This window comes from Mangifera indica, chromosome 3 (assembly GCF_011075055.1).
Source record: "Mangifera indica cultivar Alphonso chromosome 3, CATAS_Mindica_2.1, whole genome shotgun sequence".
NCBI lineage: Eukaryota > Viridiplantae > Streptophyta > Magnoliopsida > Sapindales > Anacardiaceae > Mangifera > Mangifera indica.
In genome coordinates, this window is record NC_058139.1 from 10760916 (window position 1) to 10788040 (window position 27125).

General features: G+C 31.2%; 3 protein-coding genes across 3 annotated transcripts; all 3 read right to left on the reverse strand.

Annotated features, from left to right (window-relative positions):
• Positions 1-1506: 1506 nt before the first annotated feature.
• LOC123209966 (hydroxymethylglutaryl-CoA synthase) lies at positions 1507-6556 on the reverse strand. Its single transcript, XM_044628078.1, has 12 exons — positions 6231-6556; positions 5563-5669; positions 5278-5410; positions 4566-4709; positions 4206-4364; positions 3379-3452; positions 3197-3272; positions 3014-3069; positions 2808-2895; positions 2333-2473; positions 2103-2252; positions 1507-1894 (listed from the first exon to the last, which is right to left on the reverse strand). The coding sequence occupies exons 1-12, from the start codon at positions 6291-6293 to the stop codon at positions 1688-1690; spliced, it is 1398 nt and encodes a 465-aa protein (XP_044484013.1). The 5' UTR covers positions 6294-6556; the 3' UTR covers positions 1507-1687.
• Positions 6557-15262: 8706 nt separating this feature from the next.
• Positions 15263-17546, reverse strand: LOC123212302 (molybdenum cofactor sulfurase-like). The gene has a single exon (XM_044631391.1). It carries the CDS (start codon positions 17231-17233, stop codon positions 15440-15442), a length of 1794 nt encoding a protein of 597 aa, XP_044487326.1. The 5' UTR covers positions 17234-17546; the 3' UTR covers positions 15263-15439.
• Positions 17547-21686: 4140 nt separating this feature from the next.
• On the reverse strand, positions 21687-25591 carry LOC123212303 (protein HOTHEAD). Its single transcript, XM_044631392.1, has 6 exons — positions 25223-25591; positions 23452-23791; positions 23068-23369; positions 22592-22983; positions 21947-22512; positions 21687-21832 (listed from the first exon to the last, which is right to left on the reverse strand). Exons 1-6 carry the CDS (start codon positions 25293-25295, stop codon positions 21790-21792), a joined length of 1716 nt encoding a protein of 571 aa, XP_044487327.1. The 5' UTR covers positions 25296-25591; the 3' UTR covers positions 21687-21789.
• Between the last annotated feature and the right edge of the window lie 1534 nt (positions 25592-27125).

Here is a 27125-nt window from a genome sequence, read left to right on the forward strand (position 1 = left end):
GATGATTTGGGTGAGAGAGTTTCATTAGAACAGTAATTTAGATAAGAGATAACTGAGAAGATGATAAAAGATATTAAATTAATTAAATAAGATTGTTGAGCGGTCACTTGGGTAAAAGATGATCGATAAGATGGTAGAAGATATCAAATTAATTACTAGCAAAAAAGAGAACTACAATAAATTAAAAGATGAGCTAAATGAAGAGTCTGACTAAAATAACACTAAACTCTTAATCAAAGTCAAAGGAACACCTACCATCTCATGTTGATCTAACAAGTGGTGAGACTAAGCATGCGAAGTGCATTAAAACGACAAATTGAAACCAGTAACGAGGATGGCACATCTGGTGAGATTTGGTGGAGAAAGGGCAGGTTCGTTGTTGGTGACACAAATGAGTGGTTGGAGAAGGACAATTCCACAATATTCCCACTTTCAGGTTGACAATAATATTGTGTGTGAGTTTAGCGCAAACAAGTGGCAATGTTCTTATTCAATAACGATGAGAGTGGTGGTAAGAGATGATGTGGGTGGTGAAAGAATGATTTTAATAATGGGAGAGTGTTTTGTTTGAGTAATACCAATGATAAAATATTACCACCAAAATAAACTACATGAAAAATTACTAAGGATAAATTAATCATATATTTTGATAAAATATATATATATATATATATATATATATATATATATATATATATATAATTATTATGTTGATTAGTATTAAAATACTATTTTACTTAAAACTCTTGAACATGTTAAATTAATCAAAGGAGTAGAAACATGGGAAACTAACAAATTAAAAGTGGGGGCTAATGAATAATAGAGGAATTTATAACAAATCAAAAGGTGGGATTGAATCAAATAATCTAACAATATCAACTAAATTAATCCTGATCTTATCTTCTCATTTTGATGGAAGAGTATTTCAACAACAATCAATTCAACCTAGATGAATCATAAGTCACTGGAGTCAATGACATTGATCAATTTGACAAGAAAGATTTTATAAAAGATTATATCCTTAATTTCTTTCAATGATTTTTACCATTTTTGGGGGTGGGTGAAAGGTGGTGGTTGTTACATTATAAAAGTTTAAAATAAGATTACTTGTTATTTAGACAAATCAAATAAAATATTATTAATAATAAAGGATAAATTAAAAAGAAAAATCAAATGTTACCTGAACCAAATATCCCTCAGATATTTTAATCTTAATAGGATAAAATAGTTCCAATATATATATTTAAACTTATGTTTTATTTTAATTAAATATAAAATCATTTTTATCCTAAAATTAAAAATAAATATATAATTATAACAAAACTATAATTAATTCAATAGTGGCAACTGGGTTATTTCGTATTATCTTTAAAATTACTAGTATAATAAACCAAACAAGTTATTCTGAGGTATTTTCATTTATTTATTATAGTCTGAATTAAAAAAAGTTACTTAAAACATCCTTATATCATCTTAAATATAACCTTTACAGGAGAATAATGTCTATTTATTTAAAAACAGAGAAGCTTTTTATTAAAAAGAAAAAAATTCCAGCTGATGAACAGACTACACTTGCTTTAGCATCACAAACTTGAGGAATCTGGGATAGTTTTAATTAACGGTAACATCATTCAGTGAGCCACTACATCTAACAAGACATACATGCACAAACAGCTGCCTCACTGTGTTAGTAGCCATTTGTAACTGAGCCATTCTCGCAGTTGGTTTTCTCACCATCCTTCTGGGCATAGAATCTCCGGTACATTGAATCGACTTCAGTAAGATAATATGTTCCCGGAGCCAAAAGACTGATGTCTTTGCTCGTCACAAAGTCCTTTGCTCCATACCTATGCTCATTCAGCTTCAATACTTCGACAAATTTCTCAGGAGGAAACTGCATCAGAACCACATCTGTGAGAAAACTTTTTCAAGGATAATTTACATAAGAGATTCATTTATAATTCTTATCTACGCCAACAGAATTCCCTTGTATGAGTAGCTTAGATGCATCGATTATATATGCTTTGCAGCAGTCCCAAGAATTTGATGTGTGTGCATTTATTCTGTTAAAGAGCACATCTCAAGGGAGCAATGGGAATTACCTCAGTCCTTGACTTCAACTTTGCTTCAACATTCATCACAGATGAAATGTTTGACAAGCTAAAGGGTTTTTGACCTTCATTGAGTTTCAAAGAGAACATTGTTGCAGTTAAACCGCTACCATAGGAAAACAATATCACCCGTTTGCCAGCCTGCAAGTTAACAAATAGAATTAGGATCTGTATATACTTACAGACTGAGAATGTGAAGTTTTGAAACATAAAGCACTCACCAGTTCAGTGTGTTTGCTGTTAATAAGGGAAGCCAATGCTGAATATAGAGATGCTGTGTATGTGTTACCAATTTGCTTTGGTATTAAGGTGGTTGGCTGAACCTTTGCATCATAAAGGGGCTTTGCAGCTTGCTGGGATACCTGTAGAACCATGATATCAGCAGGAGCTCCAAATTTGACATCTAAATATTTGTGATCCCTAGTGACGAAACTTTGACCATTGTATAAAATTTATAATAGGGCAATTAATAGGGAGACATGCAAAGCTATTAGCAGAGCTATTGGCATATATGAAATAGGGTGGATGAAAAAAGTGAACATCTTTTAGGACTTGAAGATATTCAATTAACAGTCACTTTGCTGTCAAATTTGCAGAATTCAAAATCACCAACCTCAGTGACCCCAAGAATACATAAACACAAACGAAAAAGAATAAAATTCCGTGGTACAATAACAGTCAGGGTTCAAAGCAGACCTTTTCAAGATCCCGGCTTTGGTAGCTATCATCACTAGATAAAGTTGAAAAGGGTCCTAGCTTTTCTTTAGCAGCCTCATCAACAGAACTAAATTGAAAAAGCAAATATAATCAATTACCAGGTACATGTACATCAAATAAATAAATAAAGACTCTAAAAGCTATAAAACTGTAGAGACTAGACAGGTGAAGGAAAAAGAAGGAACCTGGCATTCCTCAAGAAGTCATTGTATAACAAACGAGCAAAGCTTTTTTGTACAAGCTGCAATAGTTCAAAAGGATTACACACAGTGAGTTAGAAACAAGTAATTGCTTTATATACTTTAATATTTCATTGATGAATCAAAATAAATAACTCTTGAAGAATCATAACGAATAACACAAGGCACCTTGTTATATGGAGAATGGAACAAAAAATAGTCAGCATCAGAAATAGAAAATTGTTTGCCCTCTGACTTTTCATACCTATAAAAAGCAAGGCCATCAGGCATTTAAACAGCGCAGTCAATCACCAAACATAAAAAATGGATAAGAAGTAAAAACGTTTTCAGGAATTTAAATGCAGACTTACTTGCTGCATAAATACTTATAACAAGAATCAAGAGCCATGAGATAGCAAGTCTGAGAAAGTTTCCCATCAACAACCTACAGACATAATTGTGTACAGATGAAATCCATAAGTATTTGAGAAAAATAGAAAATTCGGCTGCAGTTCAAGTACAATAGCAAATGTTTCACTTCGCAGAGGCAGGGCAGTTATGTGTTCCTTGATATTTGAAATTCAAACATTCCAAGTAATCGCTCAGACAAACACAATCATACACCAACTACGAAGTGAGGGAAGTTATGCGTATTTGATATTTTGAAATTCAAATATTTCAAGCAATTGCTCAGACAAACACAAACACATATCAACTAAAAAGTGCTTTCACTGATTATCCAAAAATGATGTATATCAACTAAAAGGTTACTTACTGCATAATGCTCCTCAATATATTACTAGGAGCAATGCTACGTGTACACAATTTTGGTATACAAATATGTACACACATGAATATGTCATCATGTGATTGAATGTTACTTTGTTATTAATTTAAAATCACTCAATCATATTATGACACATTCATGTGTGTACATATTTATATACCAAAAGTATGCACACCTAGTTTTATTGATATTATTAGTCAGGCCAGTAACTTAGCCAATAAATTGCATGGACTACAAGGAGTTCAAAAACTGCAATTAAAATTCTTCTAGCAATTTTGCATGATCAGTCAAGATGAAACAATCAGGTGAATGTTCTATAAGCAAAAAGCTTCAGCAAAACATGACCCCAATTGACATCAGCAGGCAACATTGTTAATTAAAAGATATGTAAAGGGCATAGCAAATAATTACCGGGTATTCACTAGCAAGGTTTGGCTTATAGAAATCATAGGCATGAGTCATATGACTCCCCCTAAATTTGCTTTCAAAAGTAATAGGAGCATCAGGTCCTACTAGCAGGGCAATAGCACCTGCTCCTCCGGTGGGTCTGGCAGGTCCTTCTGCATAAACCTGTTACAAAGACATGCAGTAAAAACATAGAACAACAAAACTTGATCTGTTCAATGAATAAAATTACCCATTTTTTTTAAATATTCATTTCTGTTAATATGCCCACAGGTGAAACGGAAAATAGAATACAACTCTGGCCTACATGTTTCACAGCTCATAAGAAATTTATTAAACTACTGTTTGAAGAAACTATTCTCATACCGCACTGTCAGTACACACAACAAGCCCATAGCGTCCGTCCCATGAACTACTCTCCACCCAGTTTACACAATTAAATAAGGCTGCAGTTCCTCCATAGCATGCATTGGTTGAGTCAACGCCCTCAATGTCAGTATTTCCACATTTCTGTTTATTTTAATAGAAAAAAAAAAAACCTAGCACATAAGGAAAATACATTTTAAAAGCTCCAAATAAATATAAAAAGAGGAAAATATGCAACAGAGATGACCAGTGATAATTTAAATTAGGTTACTGAATTTTATGCAAAAATAATGGTAAATAGGGAAGGGGATGCAAAGCCATAAAAAGCCAGATTCAGCCTGAAGCTACTTGCTCGTTTACCATCTGTCTTGATTTAAATCCTCAAGTGCAGACCTAAAGTGCATTTTGAAACAAAAACAAAAAATGTGCTAGCTAATATTTTCCAACTTTGAATTTGTGTTTTATCAAGCAGAAAAACATGAGATTTGTTAAGCTGAAAAAAAATAAATAAATAACCAGTTACATCTGCACTTGAGATTAACCATAGAGGTTACCTTCACATCTACTAAATCAGGTTGTAACTCTCCAAAATATTTACCCTAATTGTTGAAGCTCCCAATTACAGACTACAAACCCCACTTATACCTCATCTGCCCCAGGAAAGAAAAAGGAATATTCAAATGGTTAGAAACCTCAGGCCAGGAAAAAATACCTCAAAAATTTGCATCAGGAAGGTCTTGATGGATTTACTCTTGTCTATCACAGTTTCACTTCCTACTTCAAGGCGACCAATTTGTTTTGGATCAATCTTATACTTCTCAAGGAGGGAAGTGATGACTGTCAAGCTGGAGATCCAAGAGTTGCACCAAATTGGTTAATGATAATAAAAGCAACACTTCTACCATAATACTTAAAAGTAATCCTTAAAGAAAAAAAAAAATTTATTTGTAGCTAGCATCATGTAAAAAGGATGAGATTTCAAATGTAAAATTGGAACCTCATTGAGATGACATCTTCCACTTCTGTGCAAAATGCCATGCAATCTTGTCCAAGTCCGATGGTGTACTTTCCTTTACTTGCTCCATCATAAGACTCCAAAGCTACCTGTTTAGCAAATAGAAATAAAGAAAAATAAAATAAAATCTAAGTGATTATTTCTGAAGAAAACATAGAGGTCGATGAACCAAATTCATAAATCAGAACACATCTATTTCGTTTATTGCCAATTAAGATGACAAAAATTACCAAAACCACAAATATAGTTCGTTCCATCAGGAAAATTAAAAATAAAATGCATGTTTCTTCCCAAACAATATAGGCATCCAATGGGTAATATTTGAATATAAATTATTTTTTAGACTTTCATGTTGACCAAGAAACTTATAATAGCCTCATCAAGAAGATGAACCTTTAGAGTGTTAAGCAGCTTTAATGACAAATAATTTAGAAGGATATTAGGTTCTATAACTACCAACATTTAAGCGCCTGAAATCCAATCCACCAATTTCAAATCATGCATGACCACATCTGAACCACCTACCTCACAACAAAATTTTCTTTTAAATAAATCCTAAAAATCAACGCTTGAAACGCTGAATAAAAAAGGCAGGAAAAAAAAAAAAGAACGAAAGATCAAACAACAAGAGAAGAGTGTGACATCGTCACCTGTTGAACACACGCGGGAGGGAAGTAGATGTCAATAGCCAGGATTCCAACATTCTTTGCCATTATCTAGCAGTATTTTGAATCTGAAAACAACAATAACAAAAACAGAAGAATCAAAGAAAACAAGAGCAACAACAAATAGTGGTTTGCGTTGCTATGCTTTCTTCCTCGTTTCTTGTTGGTGTGATAGCCTTGTGGATTGAGGCTGAGCTTTTTAGTTTTTCACAGAGAAAGACAGAGCTTGAAAGTCGGAGACGGAGAGAAAAATGGTGAGATTCACATGAATGTGCTCCTCGGTATATATAGACTAAAATTTAATGGCAATAAAATTAAAACTAATTGAAAATAAAAAGCGGTCTTTTTCTTTCTCTTCTGTCACTGCTCCAACGAGGACTTAAAGAGCTTCTGTTATGCTTATTCTTGGCTGCTCTGTTAGATATTTGGCCCGTCTGTTTTATTTATTTACTACTTTTACCATCACTTGCCTCATATTTTACCTTCCCGTAACATTAATGGGACCTCTCCCGTACTGTTACTGGAATTTTGTATTTGAAAGTAAAAGTTAAAAAAATGGCGGTAACAATGTCATCGATTAAGTCAACATAGGCTACTGTTTTATGTCAATAAAACGATATATAATTTTTTTTAATAATTTTATATATAAAAATAATAATATATTTTTAATAATTAAAAATTAATTTATTTTCAATTTTTAATTATTAATTATATAATAATATATTATTATTTATATATAAAAATTAAGCACATAATATTATCCTTTTGACATTAAAAAATAGCCGAAAGATTTTTGAAATGACCGAAACCCCCCTATTGCTAGTTAACTATTAATTGATTCAATAATAGTATTGAATATTTACTAACTTTTTTACCATTATTTACAGCAGCAGGGAGATTTTTGTTACATCAGAAATATGTAGGGCAACTTTGATGATCATGCATCAGCTCAGGGGGGACAAGGTTATTGACTCAAACATTTGTAGTCAATTGGACCTGGTTTTGGAACGAATCAAAGTAAATCTTGTTTGTTAGTAATCGTCTGGCAAGACCAAATGAGAATCGTCAGAATGACAGCGCATTGTCAGTTCAAAAATATAAAACTATAAAATAAATCTTGTTTGTTACTCATTTTTGTGGATACGTACAAAATAAATCAACGAATAAAACTCTATATATATATATATATATATATCCACGCAAGACCAAATTACACAACGTCAATGTCAAAAATCTTTTATCATTTATTTGTTTTGATTAAAGAGAGTAAATAAAATTCTATAATTTATCATTAATTATCAAGTTTAAACTACTGTTTTAAGCACAATTTTGTCATCTTTTTTTTGGCTTTTTTGATCAGTTGACTTTCGGATCATTCTAACGGAATCATATATTTTAATTTTTTTATTATTTATTGTATAATACATTTTAAAAAAAAATAAAATTATAAAAATTATAATTAACAACTCTTTATTTTAAAAAAATCTTAAATATTTTTAATTTTTTAATATTTTTTATATATTTTTATTATATCATTTTTTTTTTAAAGATTCATCAATTCGTATCGATAATATGTATTATATTGTATAATATATTTATTATATTATATTAATTTAATATATTTTATTATATATATTATTTTTTATTTATATTATATTGTATCGTATCATAAAATATTTATAATTATGTTTTTAATAATTAAGTTATGAGAATCTACAGTTACATATTTAAGGACATCTATTAATTTTGTTAAAGAAGGAGACCGGAGGAAGCCCTTCTCATCCTCCTCCTCGCTATCATCTGTATTTTTATTTATTATTTGTAATTTATAAAAAGAAATGAAGCGTATAGATTCTGTATTTGGACAATTGTGATGGGATGTAATTATAGGAAAACCCCAAATAATGGATATTCTGGAAATTTTCTCAAATTAATCGAATTTTGGGCAATGGATTCAGTTATCTCAAATTGGTATAATACGTTAACTATAGTTAGATTTAAATCAAATTCGTTTGAATTTAAGTTTAATTTTGATTTGAATGAGTTAACCTTAAACGAGCTCAAGTCTGTAGCTTCAACATTTTTAAACTCGAGCTTGAGTTTTGGAATATTTAACTAATCAAACTTTTACATTAAAAATTTTGATATAAAACGACATTATTTTGACTGATATATATTAAAACAACATCATTTTACTAGGAGTTGGTTAAAAACTTGAACTTAATATCAGACTCAAACTTGATTAAAGTGAGCTCAAGCTCAATTACATATAAATCGAGTTAAATTTGACTTAACTCAAATTCAATCCTGATTCTAACACATATTTATAATTTTAAAATGAAACAAGTATCTCTCACCTAAAATTTAAAATTTAATGAAATGTTTAATTTTTACTTTTTAAGTTTAAATTTTCAATTTTTCACCTTTTATTCATTTTAGAAAATTTTACATAATAAAAAAGCGAAAAAGTCATTTTATACACATCTTTCGATTTTCTACTTACTCCTTTCGTTATTTCCATTGTTATTTTTCTCCTTTATTTTATTTTTTATTTTTAGTTAATTTTAGATCCATTTTTTTCATTATTTCCTTTTTCTTGTCCTTTTTGTTACCATTGTTCCATTTTGTCACTAATCAATCTTTTCTCGATCAAGTCTCAATTAATTACTTAGAAATTATATTATCCTCTAAAAACACTAATATCGTTTTAGTCGTTGTCAATTATTGTGTTTCGTTTCAATTCTTTTGTCATGTCTCAATAAATTAAGACCTATTATTATCGATAATCGTGTGTATCTTATCTTTCACTTCTTATAATAATTGTGTCTCTTTTATTTTTGACAATAACAAAATCTCTCATATCATATCTAATTCAATTACTTTTTCATTGATAGTTAAAATTTTTAGAATTTAAAGAAAAATAATAATAAATTTAAGTTGGTGTAATTTTGTAATTAAAAAAAAAACAATAACTTATAGTAAGACCAAACAAAATCCATTAACAAAATTTATAGATATAAAATTATAATTTTCAAATTTAAAGAGTACCACCTTTATCATTTCATTAAACCTTAAATGAGAAATAGTTATTGAACCTAAGTTTAATACAAAATTTACTAGATTAATATTAATTGAAAAGGGTAACGTCCCATGTAAAGCGTTTCTTCTCTGTTTATATGAAATTTCATTTTAATTCTTTGCTTGTTTCTGTAACGTCCCATCCAGCAAAAGTATTAATAAATATATTTAAAAAAGGCTTTCTTAATCATATTTGTTTTTTTTAGTCTATAGGTGTACGGATCTTTCAAATAGACCACACAAAATTTCAAAGGTGTAATCAAATTGAATTATCAGGAAGGAGCTCTTGATTTGATTCATATTTAATCGAGTTTGAATTTAAATTTAGTGTTAATTAGTTTATTAATTTCATAAATTTAAAGTTAAACTAGAGATTTTAATTAAAGTGATAGTTAGAATTTCAAAGATTGAATTGTATTTTTTCAATTTGTATAAATATTAAATTATTATATTTAAAATGTTAAGATATAATTTTTAAAAAGATTATTTTTTAATCAAAATTTTTTAATAATGAATTTACTATTTTACCCTTATATTATTAATTATTTTTAAATAGAGTTTAATTCTGGATAAGAGAAAATGTTTCATACCATAGGGAGTGAAAAATATTTTTGGATCAAATATTGCGTGGGAATGTGATTTACTCTTATTAAAATAAGATAAAATGCGCATTTTCTAGCTAAACTTTGATAAAATGGTAATTTTCTTTCTTTTTAAGTTTAAAAAGTCAAAATTTTTATTTATTTGGCAATTTCATTAACGGGGATGTTACTTAGAAGGAAGAAAAAGGTAATTTCACCGAAAATTCTTATATTTTCCAATATTTATACCTATTAAATTATCATTATAAATGTTATAGTGTCAATTTCCTATCGTATGGCGGCTATACAAGTAATTCACATAACTAACTAAACACATGTATTTCTAGGGGCAAAACATCCAAAACAATAACAAATAGAAAAAGAGAAAGCCAACTGCCCACCATCACCGGCATCAACACAAGCACTGTGATGTGTGATCTCTTTGGGATTGCATCATCTCAAAATTTCTTTAATGTACTGTAAAAACTTTTCAATATTTTTCTTATAATAAATTATAATCAATAAATACGTACCATTTATACTTGATCATTCAAATTTACAAAAAATCATATTTTCATCAACAGTTAAGCTTTTTTTGGTTAAATAATTAAAATAACCTTCTTGCATATATATGAGTGTTATATTAGAACTCATTTCAGATCATTCGGTTATACACATACATCCATCATATGAGGTCTCTTATTCTGTTTCTTTATTTATTTCAACATGTAAATCCAATGTCTAGCACCCGTTTGACAATACAATAGCACAAAAGCAATAATGCACCAGGAGGTGGGTTAAGCACGTGAGTGGTAGTTTGGTCGCTTGTTCCCCCTTTGCTAGGCTAACGCTACAAAAGCAGAGCCAAGGGGAAACAATCAGCTTGGAAAATCCAAGATGGAGAGTTATGGGTCATCAAAATTAAGGTCAGGCAATAGAGGCGACAACAAGTCGAATTGAAGTTTGTGCAAGTGATGAGATGAAGCATCATCAATTGGTGCAATAAGAGAGTGAGAATTGTGATCAAGGCCCCCCCAAACTTGTTCGTTTGATATGAAACAATGTGACAAGGAAAGAAAGCCTCTGGTCGTCAGCAATCGGGAAGCACATTATGAGAATGTCAGTGTGAGATAAATTTCACACACACTTAAAATAGGAGCAAAAAGGGTACATTGATGTGTTGTCCTGAGGAAGACTGAAAGCGAAGAAGCACATAACAATAAAAGACGTGTAAAGCACTTCTGGCCGATACATTTTCACAGGTCTAAGCGACTACAAATTGCCCAAAAGTTTCATAGATGGAGAAGTCAAAATTTGGACATCCAGGGCTTACTTTGAATGGTAAAAATGAAATCATGAAAGATTAGAATTTGAATAATATAAAATTATATGTATTTATTTTAAATATATAAATTAATATATATTATTAAATAATTAAATAATTTTAAATTAAAATAAAATAATATTTAATTATATAATAATATATTTTATTTATTTATTTATATGCGTAAAAATAAATGGTTAAAAAAATAAACGTCAAACCACACCTTATTTGAGTGAGCAAGAACGATAGGCGGTGACTGACAGGTCATTTTACTGACGACCAAACTCCTTTCCAACCGAAATAAGGGTGTTTTTAACGTTAACGTTAACGTTAGTGTTTGACATATTCACTCACGTGCACCACGCATTCCAATCAACCTTTTTTTCCAAAATATAAAAAATAAAAAATCTTCAAAGTGACTATTAGATCTCCTCCTTAATCACGTGTACGACTCTTCCAACAAATAATTTTGCAAAGTTGGTCCTTTATGTTGGCGGTGTAGAATAATAAACCTGTACCGCTGATTTGGATATTCTGGTTGGCGTGTTAGTAGATTTCATTTTAAGAGAAATGAATAGCCACGTGTGACAGTTGAGATGAGGGGTACTGAGTGGCCCACGTGTGTCATTTATCTGAAATTCTGAATGAAAATGTATTTATTTATTTATGATATTGTTGAAAATTATTGATTAAACATTATTATTGAATTATTCAAATATCAAATTTTATATCTGATTGATGGAACGCTTACTTACAAACATTTATTTGGAAATTTGACTTTAGAGTTTCACATATAAAGTACATTCGCATCCAAACAGATATCTATAATTCATCTAATTTTTATTAAATTAAATTAATTTTTAAATAAAAAATAAATTATTTAAAAAACTTATTTAGATATTAGTTTTAAAATATTAAAAAACCATTTTTTTGATTCAATTATTGATTTATCTAATTTTTAAAATTGATTAATCGAATTAAACTAATTTTAAAAAATTAAATAAAATATTAAACATATTAAAAAAATAAAATAAGATTATTCTTTAAAATTTGGTTAAAAAATGATTAATTAAAATTTTAATTCGATTCAAAAAATTAACAAATAGATTCAATTAATCAATTTTGAATAACCCTAATTATAATAATTTACAAATAAAAAAGAAAAACCATTATTGTTGCAAAATTCTATTCACACTAAAAACACTAAGAAATAATTGCAAGACCAACAAAAATAAATTCAAATTGTGTTTTCGCAACAATTAAGAAAGAAATAGATGGAGGTGAAAAACACATTGAAATTGCCAAGAATGGAAACTCCCATTTCCAAGCAAGTGAAAATCGTAATTCAAATGCTTCATACAAAAAAAAAAATTGCAATACCACATCAATATTGATAACAACGATACGATCCAATTATTATAATGGTGGACAACAAGAAGCATCGACTTCAAGTTGGTTGGGGAGTGGCTTGTTTTTATTATTCACCTTAAAATATTTAATATCAAATGCAACCAAAATCTTTCCATTGGTGTTAAAAGAAGACAATTGGGTAACATTTATTAACTCATAATAATGTTAATTTTAATGGTTGCAGCTTCAATTCCTATCCAGAGCCGCCTTTAATGGGGTAAGATCTAGTTTCCATTATTATGGAACTAGAAGTGACAAAACAGACGGATCACCTGTAAAACCTGGAGGTAACTCGTCTAAAATATATATATGTATTTAAAATTTTTAGATCTATACTGTAGATAATGAACTTTTGCAGATAGATTGGGCACGTCCGTAGGTATCCATCCATCACCCTTTCTTTTCTTACTCAATTTTTTTTTTTTCAATATCAAACTTACAACAAATTTAATAAAAATTTTATATATATATATATATATATATATATATATATATATATATTATCTTAACATGAAATAAAATTATATCTATCATAAAATTAAAAAATTTGTTGTATTGAAGATATATTTTTTTTTACCGCTTAGTATTCTTTCACCTTGTCTCAAACCTTAGAAACCCTAACTATCTCACAGTCCGTTTTACCTGTCTCTTACTTGTTCGATTTCATGGATTCTAATATAATTGTTCAAAAATTGGATTTTTTTATTCATTCGTTATCATTTCCAGCAAGTTATCTGTTTTTCCTGGTATTTGCATCACTTAGTTTGGGCTTCATTGGAGGCAATTAAATCCTGTAATGAAATGATCAATGTTACAAAAATCAACCCTGATTTTTTTTTAATTTTATTTCAGTTTCGAAACTAATTTCCTTTTTCGTCCGAACTCAGATCCACTGGATTTACTACGTTTTTTAAGTGAGTTAAATTTTGAGAAATGTGAAATTTTGAAATTCGCTTTTGTAATTTTGGTGCATGTGCTGCGTCCTTTTAGATTCTTTCCCTGCTGGCTGTGCTTTTTCCACCATTTATTTGATTGAATCATCCTTTACAGCTATTTAGAAGGGGACTCTACACTGTTTATTTGGGACACAAGACTTGACTGAAATGCCATATCATATTGAATAATTTTTTGCCCATGCGTTGCTGTAAATTATGTTATTATATAATTAAATAATTTTAAATTATCAATAACAAAATAATACTTAAATATATGATAATATATTCTATATATTTTTATTTATATACATAAAATTATGTATGATAGAGAGAAAAACTCCTCGTTTTGTCTTCAAAAGAATATGCAGTGCATTTGATTAAGTCCAAATCTATAATCCAAACCCAAACAATGTCTGATTTATGCTAGATATTCATTATCTTTTGAGAACTTAGGTTAATTAGCTATCTTCTTCTCCAATAATGTTTGATGGTAGGGTATACATCTCGTGATTCATGAAATGAAAATGCCCTTATTTTCTTTGAAGGAGACATTTCCAGGTTGTAACATCTGTTTATGGGGACACTTTCTTTCAATTTAGTTAAGATCAATATTACGCGTATCAATTTTAAGTATACAAATAAATATATACTTTTATGTGTTATTATGTGATTGAGTATTATTTTATCTTTAACTCAAAATCATCCTATTAAATAGTAACACATATCAAATGTACACCTATTTATGTACTCAAAATGGATATGCATCGTTTTATTGTTTAATTAATCTTATCACAACAAAAATAGTTGGCATTTAGAAAGCTGTTGGAGAGAAATTTTAGGTGGAGGGAGCAATGCACTTCCTTATATGAGGAATTTCCAGAGTTGGCATTTACTAGGATTTTGCATAGCTCCACCCCACTATCTCTATTTTGGGTTATTTTATTTTCAAGTACATCTACAAAGTCAAATATTACTATAAGTTACAAAGCTTGTAGCTTGTAGAGTCATTAGATTTCATATTATAATGTTTAAAAACGTGTGAAAGAAGAAATGATATGATAGATGAAATTCCACTTATTTTATATTAGATGTCAAAATAAAATTTAAGAAAAATTTTCAAATATTGGACGACAAAGACACATTCATTGTATGGTATTGATACGTTATATGAAACTGCTTCGGTTGATAATTGGGAAAATGTTATTATATTCATCAAATTCCTTTAAAAAAAATTTATGAAGCTACAGAAAAGATGATGAGGTCAAGTTACATGATTTCTAATTTATATTTTTGCGAGATAATTGCCATTATCACTTTTTTAAATGACTGGGAGAAAATTCCTGATCTTTGTATTCGCAACATATACCTTGAAGAGAGTTGTGAAGGTATTGCAAGTGATTTCAATATCCTGGATTGGTGAAATATAAATACAACAAAATTTGAGGAGCTTTCACTTATGATGAGAGATGACTTTGGTGTTCTAGAGTCGACAATTGCTTATGAGTTGGCTTTTAGTGCATTGGGTCATGTAATTGATCAATTTTTGCAGATATTTAACTTCACATGTTGTGCAGGAAACTAATTTGAGTGAGCCCATTAGCATGTATTTACAAAGTGTTAAAGGTCAGCAATTGCCCATTTTAAGGTTTTACCAGTTGACCTATTGCTCTTTGGATGAAGCCCACAATATGAATGAATGTGTCATGAAATTTATTTCAACAATCAAACAACCTGAAGAGTTGGAGGGTTTATAATATCACAACTGTGAAGTTCTGTGCACACCTCTATACTTGACTATATTTTTACTTGACATCAATACTCATATAAAAATATAAAATTAATGAATGAAGGAATAATTTAACTAGTTTAGATTTCAATTGTCCTTTGATTAAGAGCTAAGTATCTCCACCTTTCTTTCTCCACAAAATCTGCATCCAAGAACCTTGAAACAAATGCCCAAAGCCTGTATGTATCTTCAAAATTTGTCAAGAATCCCAGTGCAGCTGTTACCACTGATATCCCTCTATCATTTCTATCTCCATCTCCACATCTTCTCTCCAAAACCATTTCCCTCTCTTCTGCATGTTTGTCTGAGAACCATATGTTCACCAAAAACCCACAACTTAATGAAATATTGTACCTATCAGCTAGCTTTTGTACCAGGGCAGGATCAACCTTTTCACCATTCCAATCATATATATTGAATGCCACAGCTGGTCCTCGGTTGAACATTACTTTTGGTCCATAGATTCTGACCAGAGGAAGCCCATGTTCTAAATATGGATGTCGAAGATTCATCAATGCGTTAAGTAGCCAGTTTATCAGGTACCTTGCTCTTTGACTGATCAGAATCAGGCCTAATGAATCCGCATCATCCAACCCTTTACATTCAACTTTTGTGCTGCTCTCAATAATGCTGATTTCTCTGATTTTAGATTGGGTGGATTCATTGGTTGTTTCTAATTCCACGATTTCAGGAGGAGATATATTATCTTTCTGCAACTCTGACTTTGACCCTTGCTCCATTTCCACATCAGTAGAAGTTGAACCTTCTGTCATTTGAGACAGTCTCATGGCTGGGACTAGACTCACAATCCCTACGCTTGCAGCACCAGTCGAACTCTGCAAGACTGAAGCACTCGATTTCTTGACAAACAAGCAGCCGAACCCGGAAGGATTTTCTCCAAAAATCTTGTAAAATGAACAAATTAGAAAGTCAGGTTTAAAAAGGGAAAGGCCTAATGTATCCATGTGCTTAGGCCCCAGGGCACTTGCATCAAGCAACACATGCCAACCATTGTCTTGAGCCAAACTCATCCACAGATATGAATATCTTGCTCCACTCACTCTTGATTGAAGAGGAAATACAAAAAGTCCCTTTTTTCTCTTCTTGCTCTTCCCCAGTAACTTATTCAATCTTTCAGAATGAATTTTCAGATTAGGCCAAGAGAACTCTGCGGACTTGACTCTTGCTCCTCTCTTCTTGGTGCTTTCCACCATCGCCTCCACTGCCTCATTTTCGTAGTCATAAACAGTGAGTAGATTTTCATTAGAATGAAAGGGATAAGATTCTGCCAGAAGCTTAAAAGCAGACGACTGATTGGCTGTGAACACCATGGTATAATCATCTTCATCAATGTTCATAAAACCCATGATTCTTTTCCGGATTTCGCATTCCAATTCCGATTCTTCGCTGCCATATTGCATTTGAGAATTCAAGTTCACAGACTTGTAGCAAACGTCAAAAAAGGGCGGTTGTAATTGAAGTGATGAAGACGATGATGAAGGTGCCTGTAGCTGAGTATAAGAGAAAAGACCATGGCCAATGTAATCAAAACAAACATGATTCGACAAGGAGAGATGGAAATAATGTTGGGATCGGACTTGATCAGCCTCATCATTCATCAAGTATTGTGGAAATACCTTGGTGAAGTTAGAATATGATTCTTGCAATGAAGGCAGAGACTCATGATTGGTGAAATGAACATTAGTTGGGAAAAGAGAAGTTGTTGTGGTAAGTTTAAACTCCTTTCTGGCTGAAGCTGCAGTTGTTGGGGACTTTGGAGCTAAAGCATGAAACTCAGGATGCCCAACAAAAGGATTTGGGCAACAACCATCGCAGCAGGCTCCTGAGGAATCTCTCACACAAGGTGAAGCCATTTATTACTTTGTGTTTTCTCGCTCTATTTCTGTAGAAATCAGATAATAAATTGGATGTTTCTTTGATTGGCTTAACTGGTAAAAGTAGTGATGTTAATGCTATGTGTAAATACTACGCACAGATAAAAGTCTTCATTGACTTTGTCTACCATTAATTACAATGGAGACCTGGTTCTTTTACTGGTACTACACCACGTTGGCTGCTGACTTTAATGGCAGAAATATTAGTTGATTTCTTAACGTCCTAAACGACCATACAAGGGTTTCAATTATTTCAGCTGTTTCATCACAGTGACTTGATGCCTAACTTCAAAGGAAAGAGGATAAAGCATTGGAAAACAAGAGGCACAAAGAGCAAGGGACGGCTTTGAAGGGGCCGGCATCGTTTGGAATGTTCCCAATTGCTAAACTGTCATTTCTCATGAAATTCAAAAAAAGGGAACTCCACTATGTAATATTTTTGGTGGGATATGAGAAATGTCCTAGGCATTTCATTACCGAGTGATGAGGCAAGTGGTCAGTTTTCACCTTAAATCCAAAGACTTTACCATGGTCAACAATCTACTTTCCCTTTCACTTTTGTGTGTGAAGTTGAAATGGATACTATTCAATAGGACAATTTGCAATGCAACCCATTATTCAATACGGCAATTTGAAAAGACTTTTATGAAAAAAATTTGAAAATGATTAAATAAAAACAAATAATCTTTGACATTTTTGTATTCAAAAGATGGGTGCTACTGACAGCCATGTTTTATGTTTTTAGACCCTGCTCATTAATTTTTTTTAAATGTCTAGATAAATCCCATTTATTTTCAACATTATTAATTCTTATTTATGTCAACTACTCATATCATTTTTTTTTTAATCTTTATTTTGCATAGATCTAATGCAATACAAAATTTTTATTTCATGAAATCTTATTTTAATATTATTGAAGATAACCCTTCAAGGTGTTACAATGAAGAAAATTTTATATATAAGAGAACATAAATTTAAATATTTTTCAATGACATTACAAGATTAAATATTATATTAACTTTGTGTTGACTTATCAAGTGATGTGATGGTATGGTTGACTCAGTCTTGAAGAACGTTTTAACTCAAGTGAGGTTTTCACTCATTATAAAAAATAAAATTTAGGTAAATGATTTTGAAAGTTTTAAAATGAATACTATTGTTACATGGAGATGGGAAATTGGTCGAGTTGGCTCGGTACTATTAGATTATATTTTCTTTTATTTTTTTAAATGTTTTTGGATGGGCCAATTCATATGGTATAACGTGTTACTGTAGCAATCAAAGAATTAAAAAAATTAATTTTATATACTCAAAAGAATAAAAAATTTATTTTCTAAGCCGACCCGTTGAATACCCATGGGGACACGACTTGGAAGTTGAGGTTATGCCTTCAGCTTTAAGATTTTGTCAGGCTAATTCGGTAAACTTTAGTTGCAGGTCTTAATACACTCTAACACAAAGGCTGGATGGGTCATGCTGGGATCTACCCAATCCACTGCCATCTTTATTCTTGAGTTATTTTTTCATTATTGCAAAGATTATTACTAAGAGAATGATTTTATTTTTTTTTTTTTGGCCTTGAGATCAATAGTAGTAAGTCGTGCGTCCTTCCAGCAATACTAGCTAATACGAAAGAAAGAAAGTTGAAGCGAAAAAAATAACCTTGCAAATATGAACTTAAAAAGTGGGATAGGTAAAAGTACAATCAAAACACTGAAATATTAGGCCGTCAGTAGTGTTGAGAGTGGGATTTGAACCAACGCCCTTTCGGACCAGAACCTTAGACCAGCTCGGCCATCTCAACTTTTTAGCAGAAGGGTTTGACGTATATTTATTTCATGTATTAGATAACAGATGGAAAAGTCACCACACCTACAAATACTAAATTAAATAACTTTAGATTTTACAAACGGGAACTTAAATTCAAGTTTTTATAATAAAAATTTTAATATTTTACTAATTTTATTAATTGTTAAGGTCAAAAAATTATTACCCTCAGTATAAAATTGATTCATACAATTTTTAGAAAAATTATTAAAAAACTTTTCTATAGAAGTGTGTAACACTTTACTATAACTTGGAATACACAAATTAATCACGCACTGAATTGGATTTTCTTTCTCTCTGTCATTTTTTACTAACTGGGGGCTATAGTATGGATGTAAAAACGGTCGGGCTCTTACGAATTGTTCATCGCATACGAGGGGAGACAAGAGATGAAAGCAAAATGTAGCTCCAATGGAAGAATCGAAGTCAAAATTGCATGCCTTGAAGTCAATTAAATTTTTATGAGTTTGTGCTCATGTCCTTCTTAGTTCCCTTTCTTTCGAAGATAAAAAGTAGGTCAAGTCACCCACAAAATTTTAGTTGGCTCAATTAATATTAAATATTCAGTGTGGCTGGAATACTATTAATACATATACTGTCTTGAATGCTAGTTGGTATCTTTTCATTTACTGCCAATTCATGTATGCATGCTAATATACCGATTATCGGATTTACCACCTGCTTGGGTTCATTTGTAAAGCCCCTTTGTGCGTTGAAAAATTAAGGTTGGAATAAAATCATCATAAGAAATTAGCGATAGATGTACTTGTATATAGATATTATATAGGCCAAAAGAGTACTTTTCATCTAGCTTTAATTCAATCTCAAAAATATATTCAGGATAGATAAAAAAATTTAAACATCTATCTTTTTCCTAAACTTTTATTAAAATTATTGTTAAATATAAAGGTAAAACCGTTATTTAATAATAATATTAAAAATATATAATTTTTCTTGTTTTTATCAAGTTTTAGAAATTAACATTTCACCTTCAACTCTCAACTTTGAAAAATGATTTTCCTCTTCAAATTCTTAGGTTTTTTCTTCACACCTCCGACCATCGTCAACAGCTGGTGGTCAAATATCTCAAACTTTGTTGGACAACATTCGTCATCCTTCACTAGACAACATTCTAGATGACACTTATCGTTTAGACCTTTGGATGATGCTCGTCGTTTAGATCTCTAGACTATACAATGTTGTTTGTTGTCTATCATCCAAAATAGACGACTCTCCTCATTCATAGATCTAGACAATAAAACATCGTCTGTCATCTTAATTGGGTGACAAAGTGTCATCCTTGGATAATGTTTGTCATCCAGAACTAGATAATGAAGTGTCATCGAGAGGTCATCCTTTGGAAGATGACGTCTTCATCCATCGTAAACTATCATTCATCAGAGGAAGTGGTCAGATTTCAGATTTGGTATTCTAGGAAAAAAGTAAATTTTTCAAAACTTAATCTTGAGAAGAAATTATTAGTTTTCTAAACTAAGGAGGAGAAATGAAATATAATTTTAATTATTTTAATATTACTAATAAAATGATGATTTTACCTCTTAACCCTGACAAAAAATTCATAAGTGTATCTTAACAAACTAAAACTTGGACGAATATTTAAATTTTTTATCTGTCATAGATATATATTTGCCATTTCACCAAAACTTGGGTGGGATATAGTCCTTTGGCCTATTATTATTTTCATTGTGTTGTGTGTAGAAGGAAAGAAGCCAACAATAAGAGTTAACTTCTCATCATTCTGTGGACAAATTAAAGCCGGTGGCATATGCATCCGTACTCTTAAATCTAAGCTTTGAAGCTCTACTAGATCACACTGATGCATGCCGTCACTCCCGACCCCAACAATGTATAAAGCATTTTAATATAGTTAGGCTACTAAAAAATACACAACACACACACACACACACACACGAAACATAGATACACAAATTCAGTTTTCTTTTTTTCAGATTATGGATCATACCTTGTGCAAGAAAGAAGCATACTTTAGCCCTTGAGTTTATATATTTTAAGCTGAATCAGTGAAAGGGCAACTCTCCTTTGGCGGGTCATAAAAAATCCAGTATCACCTGCCAAAGGAGAGAAGCCCTACGACTAAGTCGCTTAATTAATACTTTCTCCTCATAGTTCATCTCGTTGAAGGATGCGTCAAGTGGGTTGATATTTATAGGCTGTTCCCAAGGGCTCTAGATGTGGAATAAACCGTTGAAGAAATAGCATATGCCATTCATATATGTAATATCCTTTTATTTTGGTGCCTGCTTTCTACGCATTCTGTGAAAGTCGATCTCTTTTTATCTGAAAATAAAAAAGCTTCTTACAAATGTTTGAGATTCTTGTTTGCATGATTTGGACTGCGCATGTTTCCATATCCATGTATGGTTAAAGCTTGAATGGAAGTTGTGAAGGGAAGACATCGAGGAGAGAAAAAGAAGTTTAGAAGAGATGCCTAGCTACTTTGTCTTTTTGGCACCAAAATCTGGGCCATCAGGTATATCCTATGACATATTCTTTTCTCATTAATTCTCATATGCTTCATATATTATGATTTTTTTTCCTCTTCATGTCTCTTGGAAAACCCAAATAACTCAAAATGTTTTAGACCATTTCATCTTCATCCAATCACACACACACATTTAATAATAATAAGAAATAGAAAAGACACACATCAACAAGGTGAGTGTTAATCACTCTGCAAGTCTTTTACTCAATATTTTCACTCCCATGTACCTACAACATAAAAAATAAACCCCATCAATTTACCACAATTCAAGCAATATAAATATTATAAGGATGCAAATTAATAGAAGACTAAACTAGGTGTAGCTACAGGTATATATGTACCTTCCAAGCATCATGACAGTGGCTTGTGGATTAGTCCCAGGAGAATATTTAAACGTGGATCCATCAATAACCCTTAATGCGTCCACACCAAGAACTTTGTAATCTTCATCAACAACCTTACCAACTTGACACCCTCCATGATAATGCCATATTGTCATCACAGTGTCCTTGCAATATTGCTCTAAGGATGTTGATACATTGCTGTGTCTAGGTAGCAAATTTACTGGGGCACTTGCTGTCATGTTTAGCAGTGTTGGCAAGGACATAAAATTATATCTGAACTTAGAAAAGGCTTTTGAATCTATTATTTTCTCTATGATTTGAATGCCTTGGACACATCTGCTTAAGTCTTGGGGTTCTTTGAAGTAATTGAATGTGACTGATGGGTTATCGTTTGGGTTGAGGTTTCTCAGCTTCAAATGCCCTGTGGAAATTGGCCCCATAATCTTTTCAAGAATGAATCCTCCTCTAAAGGCTGTGTCTTCCAGTTGGTTCATGTACTCAACAGCTTTGTTTATGGCTTTTTGGGTCCTCTGCTTGGGAGGCAACGTAGAGAGCTGCCCAATCTGCATGTATGAATAAAAGAAGTTTGGAATTAGGACCTTCCCTTTTTATGAATTAGGCCACAAAAGGGATTCACCATACCTTAGGAGAGAACATGCCATAGTCTCTCGGTGGACTCGCGCCACCGGCAAAGTTTTCGCCGCTTGCTGCTTCAATGTAGCTTCCAAATTGGGTGATGCCGACGACCTGAATAAGGGAAACCTCGACCGGAAGAGGGGAGGGCACAAATATTGCATTCATGGGGTTATCAGACATCCCTTGACCAACCAATGGCTGGTCCAACACTACTGTGATATTGTGAAACTTGAGCTGTTCTGCAGGACCAACTCCACTTAACATCAGAAGTTGTGGGCTTCCAAGCGCGCCGGATGATATTATAATTTCATTCTTGTGTCCATTCTTCAAATATGCTCTGTGCTTTGCCCCCTTGGAGTCTCTGAAAGCAACTCCATGGGCCAATGGCCTAACTTTCCCTGTTTAATCACAAACTTTTAGTTAAAAACTAGAAAAGGTTTTATGAGCATCAATATTAATTAAACCAAGAAATATATAGATACCTTTAAGTCTAAACAAGATCTTATGCACAGAGGCATGTAAAAGAACAGTGAGGCCAGCAGGATTAGCATACTCCAACAAGTCAGCAGCAGTATGTCTCTGACCTTTTGGATCAAAAATAGTTCCCCCAACCTTTGTCCCATAGAGATGGTCATATGTGAAGCCATTGTTTGGCAACACACCCACCTCTAGCAACCCATCTCTCACTGCAGATTGCCACTGCCGCATTGGTGGCTTAAACGCCACCATCTTCTCCACCCAGTCGTACGATTCGTTTGCTAACCGCCCATCCCACCCTGCATCCCTATTTTATCCACAACCATAAAATCTTTAGTTTCATATTCTTAACATTATATATATTAATTACCAGGAATGTTATAATTTACCTGACATAATCGGGAGGAGCGCGAGTGTAGAAGCCGGCGTTGAGACAAGAACCTCCACCCAAAACACGTGCGCGGGCATTAATAACGCCATCTTCCGAAATGAAACGCTGGGAGGGAGAGGTGGGAGAGAGATCAGAGAGAGCAGCACCAAAAGAAGATAAGTCGGTGATGTTAGGGTTGCCATAAGGTGAGCCACCACGTTCAAGTAACAAAACGGATGAGTTTTGAGAAAGAGTGGCAGCCAAAGGACAGCCGGCTGTGCCACCACCAACAATTATGTAATCGTAGTAGGATACTGATGGAGCTGAAGCTGCGTTCTGCATGAAGGAGTAGTTTGGAGCTGTACACAAAATTAATTACACCATCATTAAGCAATAATTAATTAAATCTCGATTTATTATCCAACCTCTTCCTTAATTAACACGCACATGCTCATAGGATTACCTTTTTCAACACAATAAAGTTTCGTCGGTATTTTTTATATATAATTTGAATATATAAATAATATGTCTTATATAATTAGATGATTTTGAATTAAAAATAAAATAATATTTAATTATATAATAACACATATTTATGTATATTCAAATTATATACTAAAATATATACACATGATATTGTTCTTTTCAACACACAAAAAAAATAAAAATGAGGTTGTACATATTTACATGTGAACCGTGAAAGCAATGTTTCACTAATTTATTGTATACTAGATCATATAAATTTTAACTGTGTATTATTATATGATTAAATGATTTTAAATTAAAAATAAAATATTATTTAATTATATAATGATATATTATCTATGTTTATTTGTGTGTGTATATATATATATATATATAATACTAATTAAGAGAGGACATTTAAAGTTTTTATTAATTTTATGAAGATATTTTAGATATTGTAATTTAGTTGTGCCCAACTACTTTTTACAACAAATAAATAAGCTCTCTTTCCTCCCAATTTTTTGTACCTTCAACAAAATATAAATACATTTTATAAAATAATAAAATTATGTATATTTATTTTAGATATATAAATATGTATACGTTTATATATAATTATATAATTAGATAATTTTGAATTAAAGATAAAAAAATATTTAATCATATGATGACACATATAAATGTGTATATAATTGCATATCTAAAATAGATATACATGATATTGCTCTTTATAGGATGGAAAAAAAAATCATATAAAAAAGTAATTGGTGCGAGTCATGAACAATGCAACATGCTGATCCCGAGCCACATTGAGTCTCTCACATCACCATAATTAAGTCACAGGATGTGGTTAAAAATGTCTTTCACTTTAATTTCTTCTTCTTCTTCTTCAACAGAAAAATGGTATTTCCTAATATCATTGAAATTGAAGAAACAAATCCCTTCAGCAAATTTTTGATGAACACTCTTCGAGAAAGTATTTCATTTATAAGACAACTAACAAAGGTAAATAATATTGCTAAATGTAAGAAGAAATTATCAAACTTTGCATAGAATGTTTCTTATCACTGTGCGGAAAAAAAATTTCCCACTTCTCATTTCTATGGACACCACAGGCTTGACGAAAATCTAGACAATCTCAGACATAATTTGTTAAATTGTATATGTAAAATAATAGAACTATATACATATAATACTAAATCTATGAATGCAGAAAGAAACTCTGCAATTGATTGGGTTCTATATATCTATGAAAAGAAATAATGGTAGAAGGATTAATAAGAAAAGGATAGGGCATATATAAAAGAAAAAGAAGACGTGAGTACCTTTTTCTGAGGCACAGAAGTCATGAAAGAAGAGAACTGCAGCACAAAAAATACCCCAACACCAAACAGCCATGACCTCAAACTACACAAGACATTCAAGAAAGGCCTTGACGATAGGTTTTAAGGAATAGGTTATAGCTCTAATTCTAAACAACCTCTCTTTTCTCAAATATATTAAAATGTAGCAATCTTTTTTCTTTGGCGATGCCTATAACTTTGCATGCACAAAGATTAAGGATTACAAAACCCCACAAAGATGTAGTGAAATGCGGAAACTATGAAAGCCACAAGAGGCTGTCAGCTCATAATATACACAAGGCTCATAAAAACAATGATGTAACACTGAGCTACTTCGAAAGCTTAGAAAAAAAGGAGCTGCTTTTAATTAGCCCATAATTTAGACGTTAGTTAAAGACTTAACTATTGAAATGTGTGTGTAGGTTTTGCAGGGTGAGAGAAAGAGAAAGCGATTAGTTAGGTGTACTAGTTAAAGCCAGTGCGAAATTATTAGCCTTCGATTAGTGGTTGACAATTTATTAGCATACACAGAGGAAAAATTAATCTTTAAAGTTCAGTATTATCAGAGGTTTAATCTTCTGATGACATCCAAATTAAATTCAAATGGCCGACCTAATTCCTTCAATTATTCAACAGACATTAATGGGAGTTGAAATGATAAAAGAAGAAGAAGATATAAATGAAATCCAACAAACTCTCTAAAAGTAGTTGAGTTTAACAAATAAGTTGTCGAGAGTTATGTCCACCGCTGGCATTTGAGGTCACTCTTAATGCACCTTTATCACAAGGGCAGACATTAATCTGAAGCCTTTGTCAGCAATTTTGGGTTAACTCTATAATTATGGCATGTTTGTCTTACCATTTACCGACACAGTCGTATTTATGGATAAAGATACTTATAAAACAATGTATATTTATTTTAGGTATATATATATATATATATATATATATATCTCTAAGATAAACATGTATAATATTGTTATAAAGAGAATCAACCATAACGGCAGGCAGGCCATCCATAAATCATTCTACATCTCTCCTTCAGCTACATTACATTATTGCTTTCTTATCAACACGAGACCTTTTATTATGATGTCCCACAATTTGAATTTCCCATTTAATGCATTTTCTTGATTTTTTTGAAAGGATAATTAATGGATATAATACCAAAATTATCCCAATATATGATAGAGGTTTGATCATTGTTAACTTTATTCGAAGTTTGTCTGTCTGTCTGTCTGTCTTGCCTGCTCACTCTCAAACTGCAATATGTGGAATATTTGGACAAAATTCATTCAAATTATTCTAAAAATACTGGTTATAATAATAGGTTCTAAGTTAGTATTAAGTGATTTAATTATTTATTTTAATGTTCATGGTAATGTTTTCTATTTATTTTGCTCATAAATATCACCCTTTTAAGTTGAAATTAGTTGTAAGTTTATGAAAAGATATTTTCATTATATTAGGGTATGATTTCTGGTTTAACTCTAGCTAGTAAAAATAAGAATTGATTACATTCTCGTTTAACTTATATTTCAAAAATGTTGTTTCAAATTTTTGAACCTAAAATATATTAAATGAATATTTTATATGTTTTCATATTAAATGTATATTTTTATCTTTTTTTATATTTCTTGTTTTTTATAATTTTTAAATTACAAAAATATCCTTTCCATTTTCAATTAATTACCATAATGTCATAACTATATAAAACAAAAAACTTAATTTTTTGTCATCCAAATCTCTAATCTCTCCAGATAATTTTTTATGATGATTGAATCTTGATTATATATTATATTATATTAAGTTTAATAGTCAATTAAATATTTTATATTTGAATTGTTAATCAAAAGATTTATGAAATGTATTAAAATTTTGTTTT

Excerpts from the sequence above, each read along its gene's own strand:
- LOC123212302 (XM_044631391.1), bottom strand. The coding sequence starts at position 17,233 with ATGGCTTCACCTTGTGTGAGAGATTCCTCAGGAGCCTGCTGCGATGGT.
- LOC123212303 (XM_044631392.1), bottom strand. The coding sequence starts at position 25,295 with ATGGCTGTTTGGTGTTGGGGTATTTTTTGTGCTGCAGTTCTCTTCTTT. Across the intron at positions 23,370-23,451 it reads GCTCCTCCCGATTATGTCAG|GGATGCAGGGTGGGATGGGC; the intron begins GTAAATTATAAC and ends TGGATAAAATAG. Across the intron at positions 22,513-22,591 it reads ATGGCATGTTCTCTCCTAAG|ATTGGGCAGCTCTCTACGTT; the intron begins GTATGGTGAATC and ends TCATACATGCAG.
- LOC123209966 (XM_044628078.1), bottom strand. The coding sequence starts at position 6,293 with ATGGCAAAGAATGTTGGAATCCTGGCTATTGACATCTACTTCCCTCCC. Across the intron at positions 3,453-4,205 it reads ACCTTGCTAGTGAATACCCG|GTTGTTGATGGGAAACTTTC; the intron begins GTAATTATTTGC and ends TTATGTCTGTAG. Across the intron at positions 3,070-3,196 it reads TCCATTCTCCATATAACAAG|CTTGTACAAAAAAGCTTTGC; the intron begins GTGCCTTGTGTT and ends GAACTATTGCAG.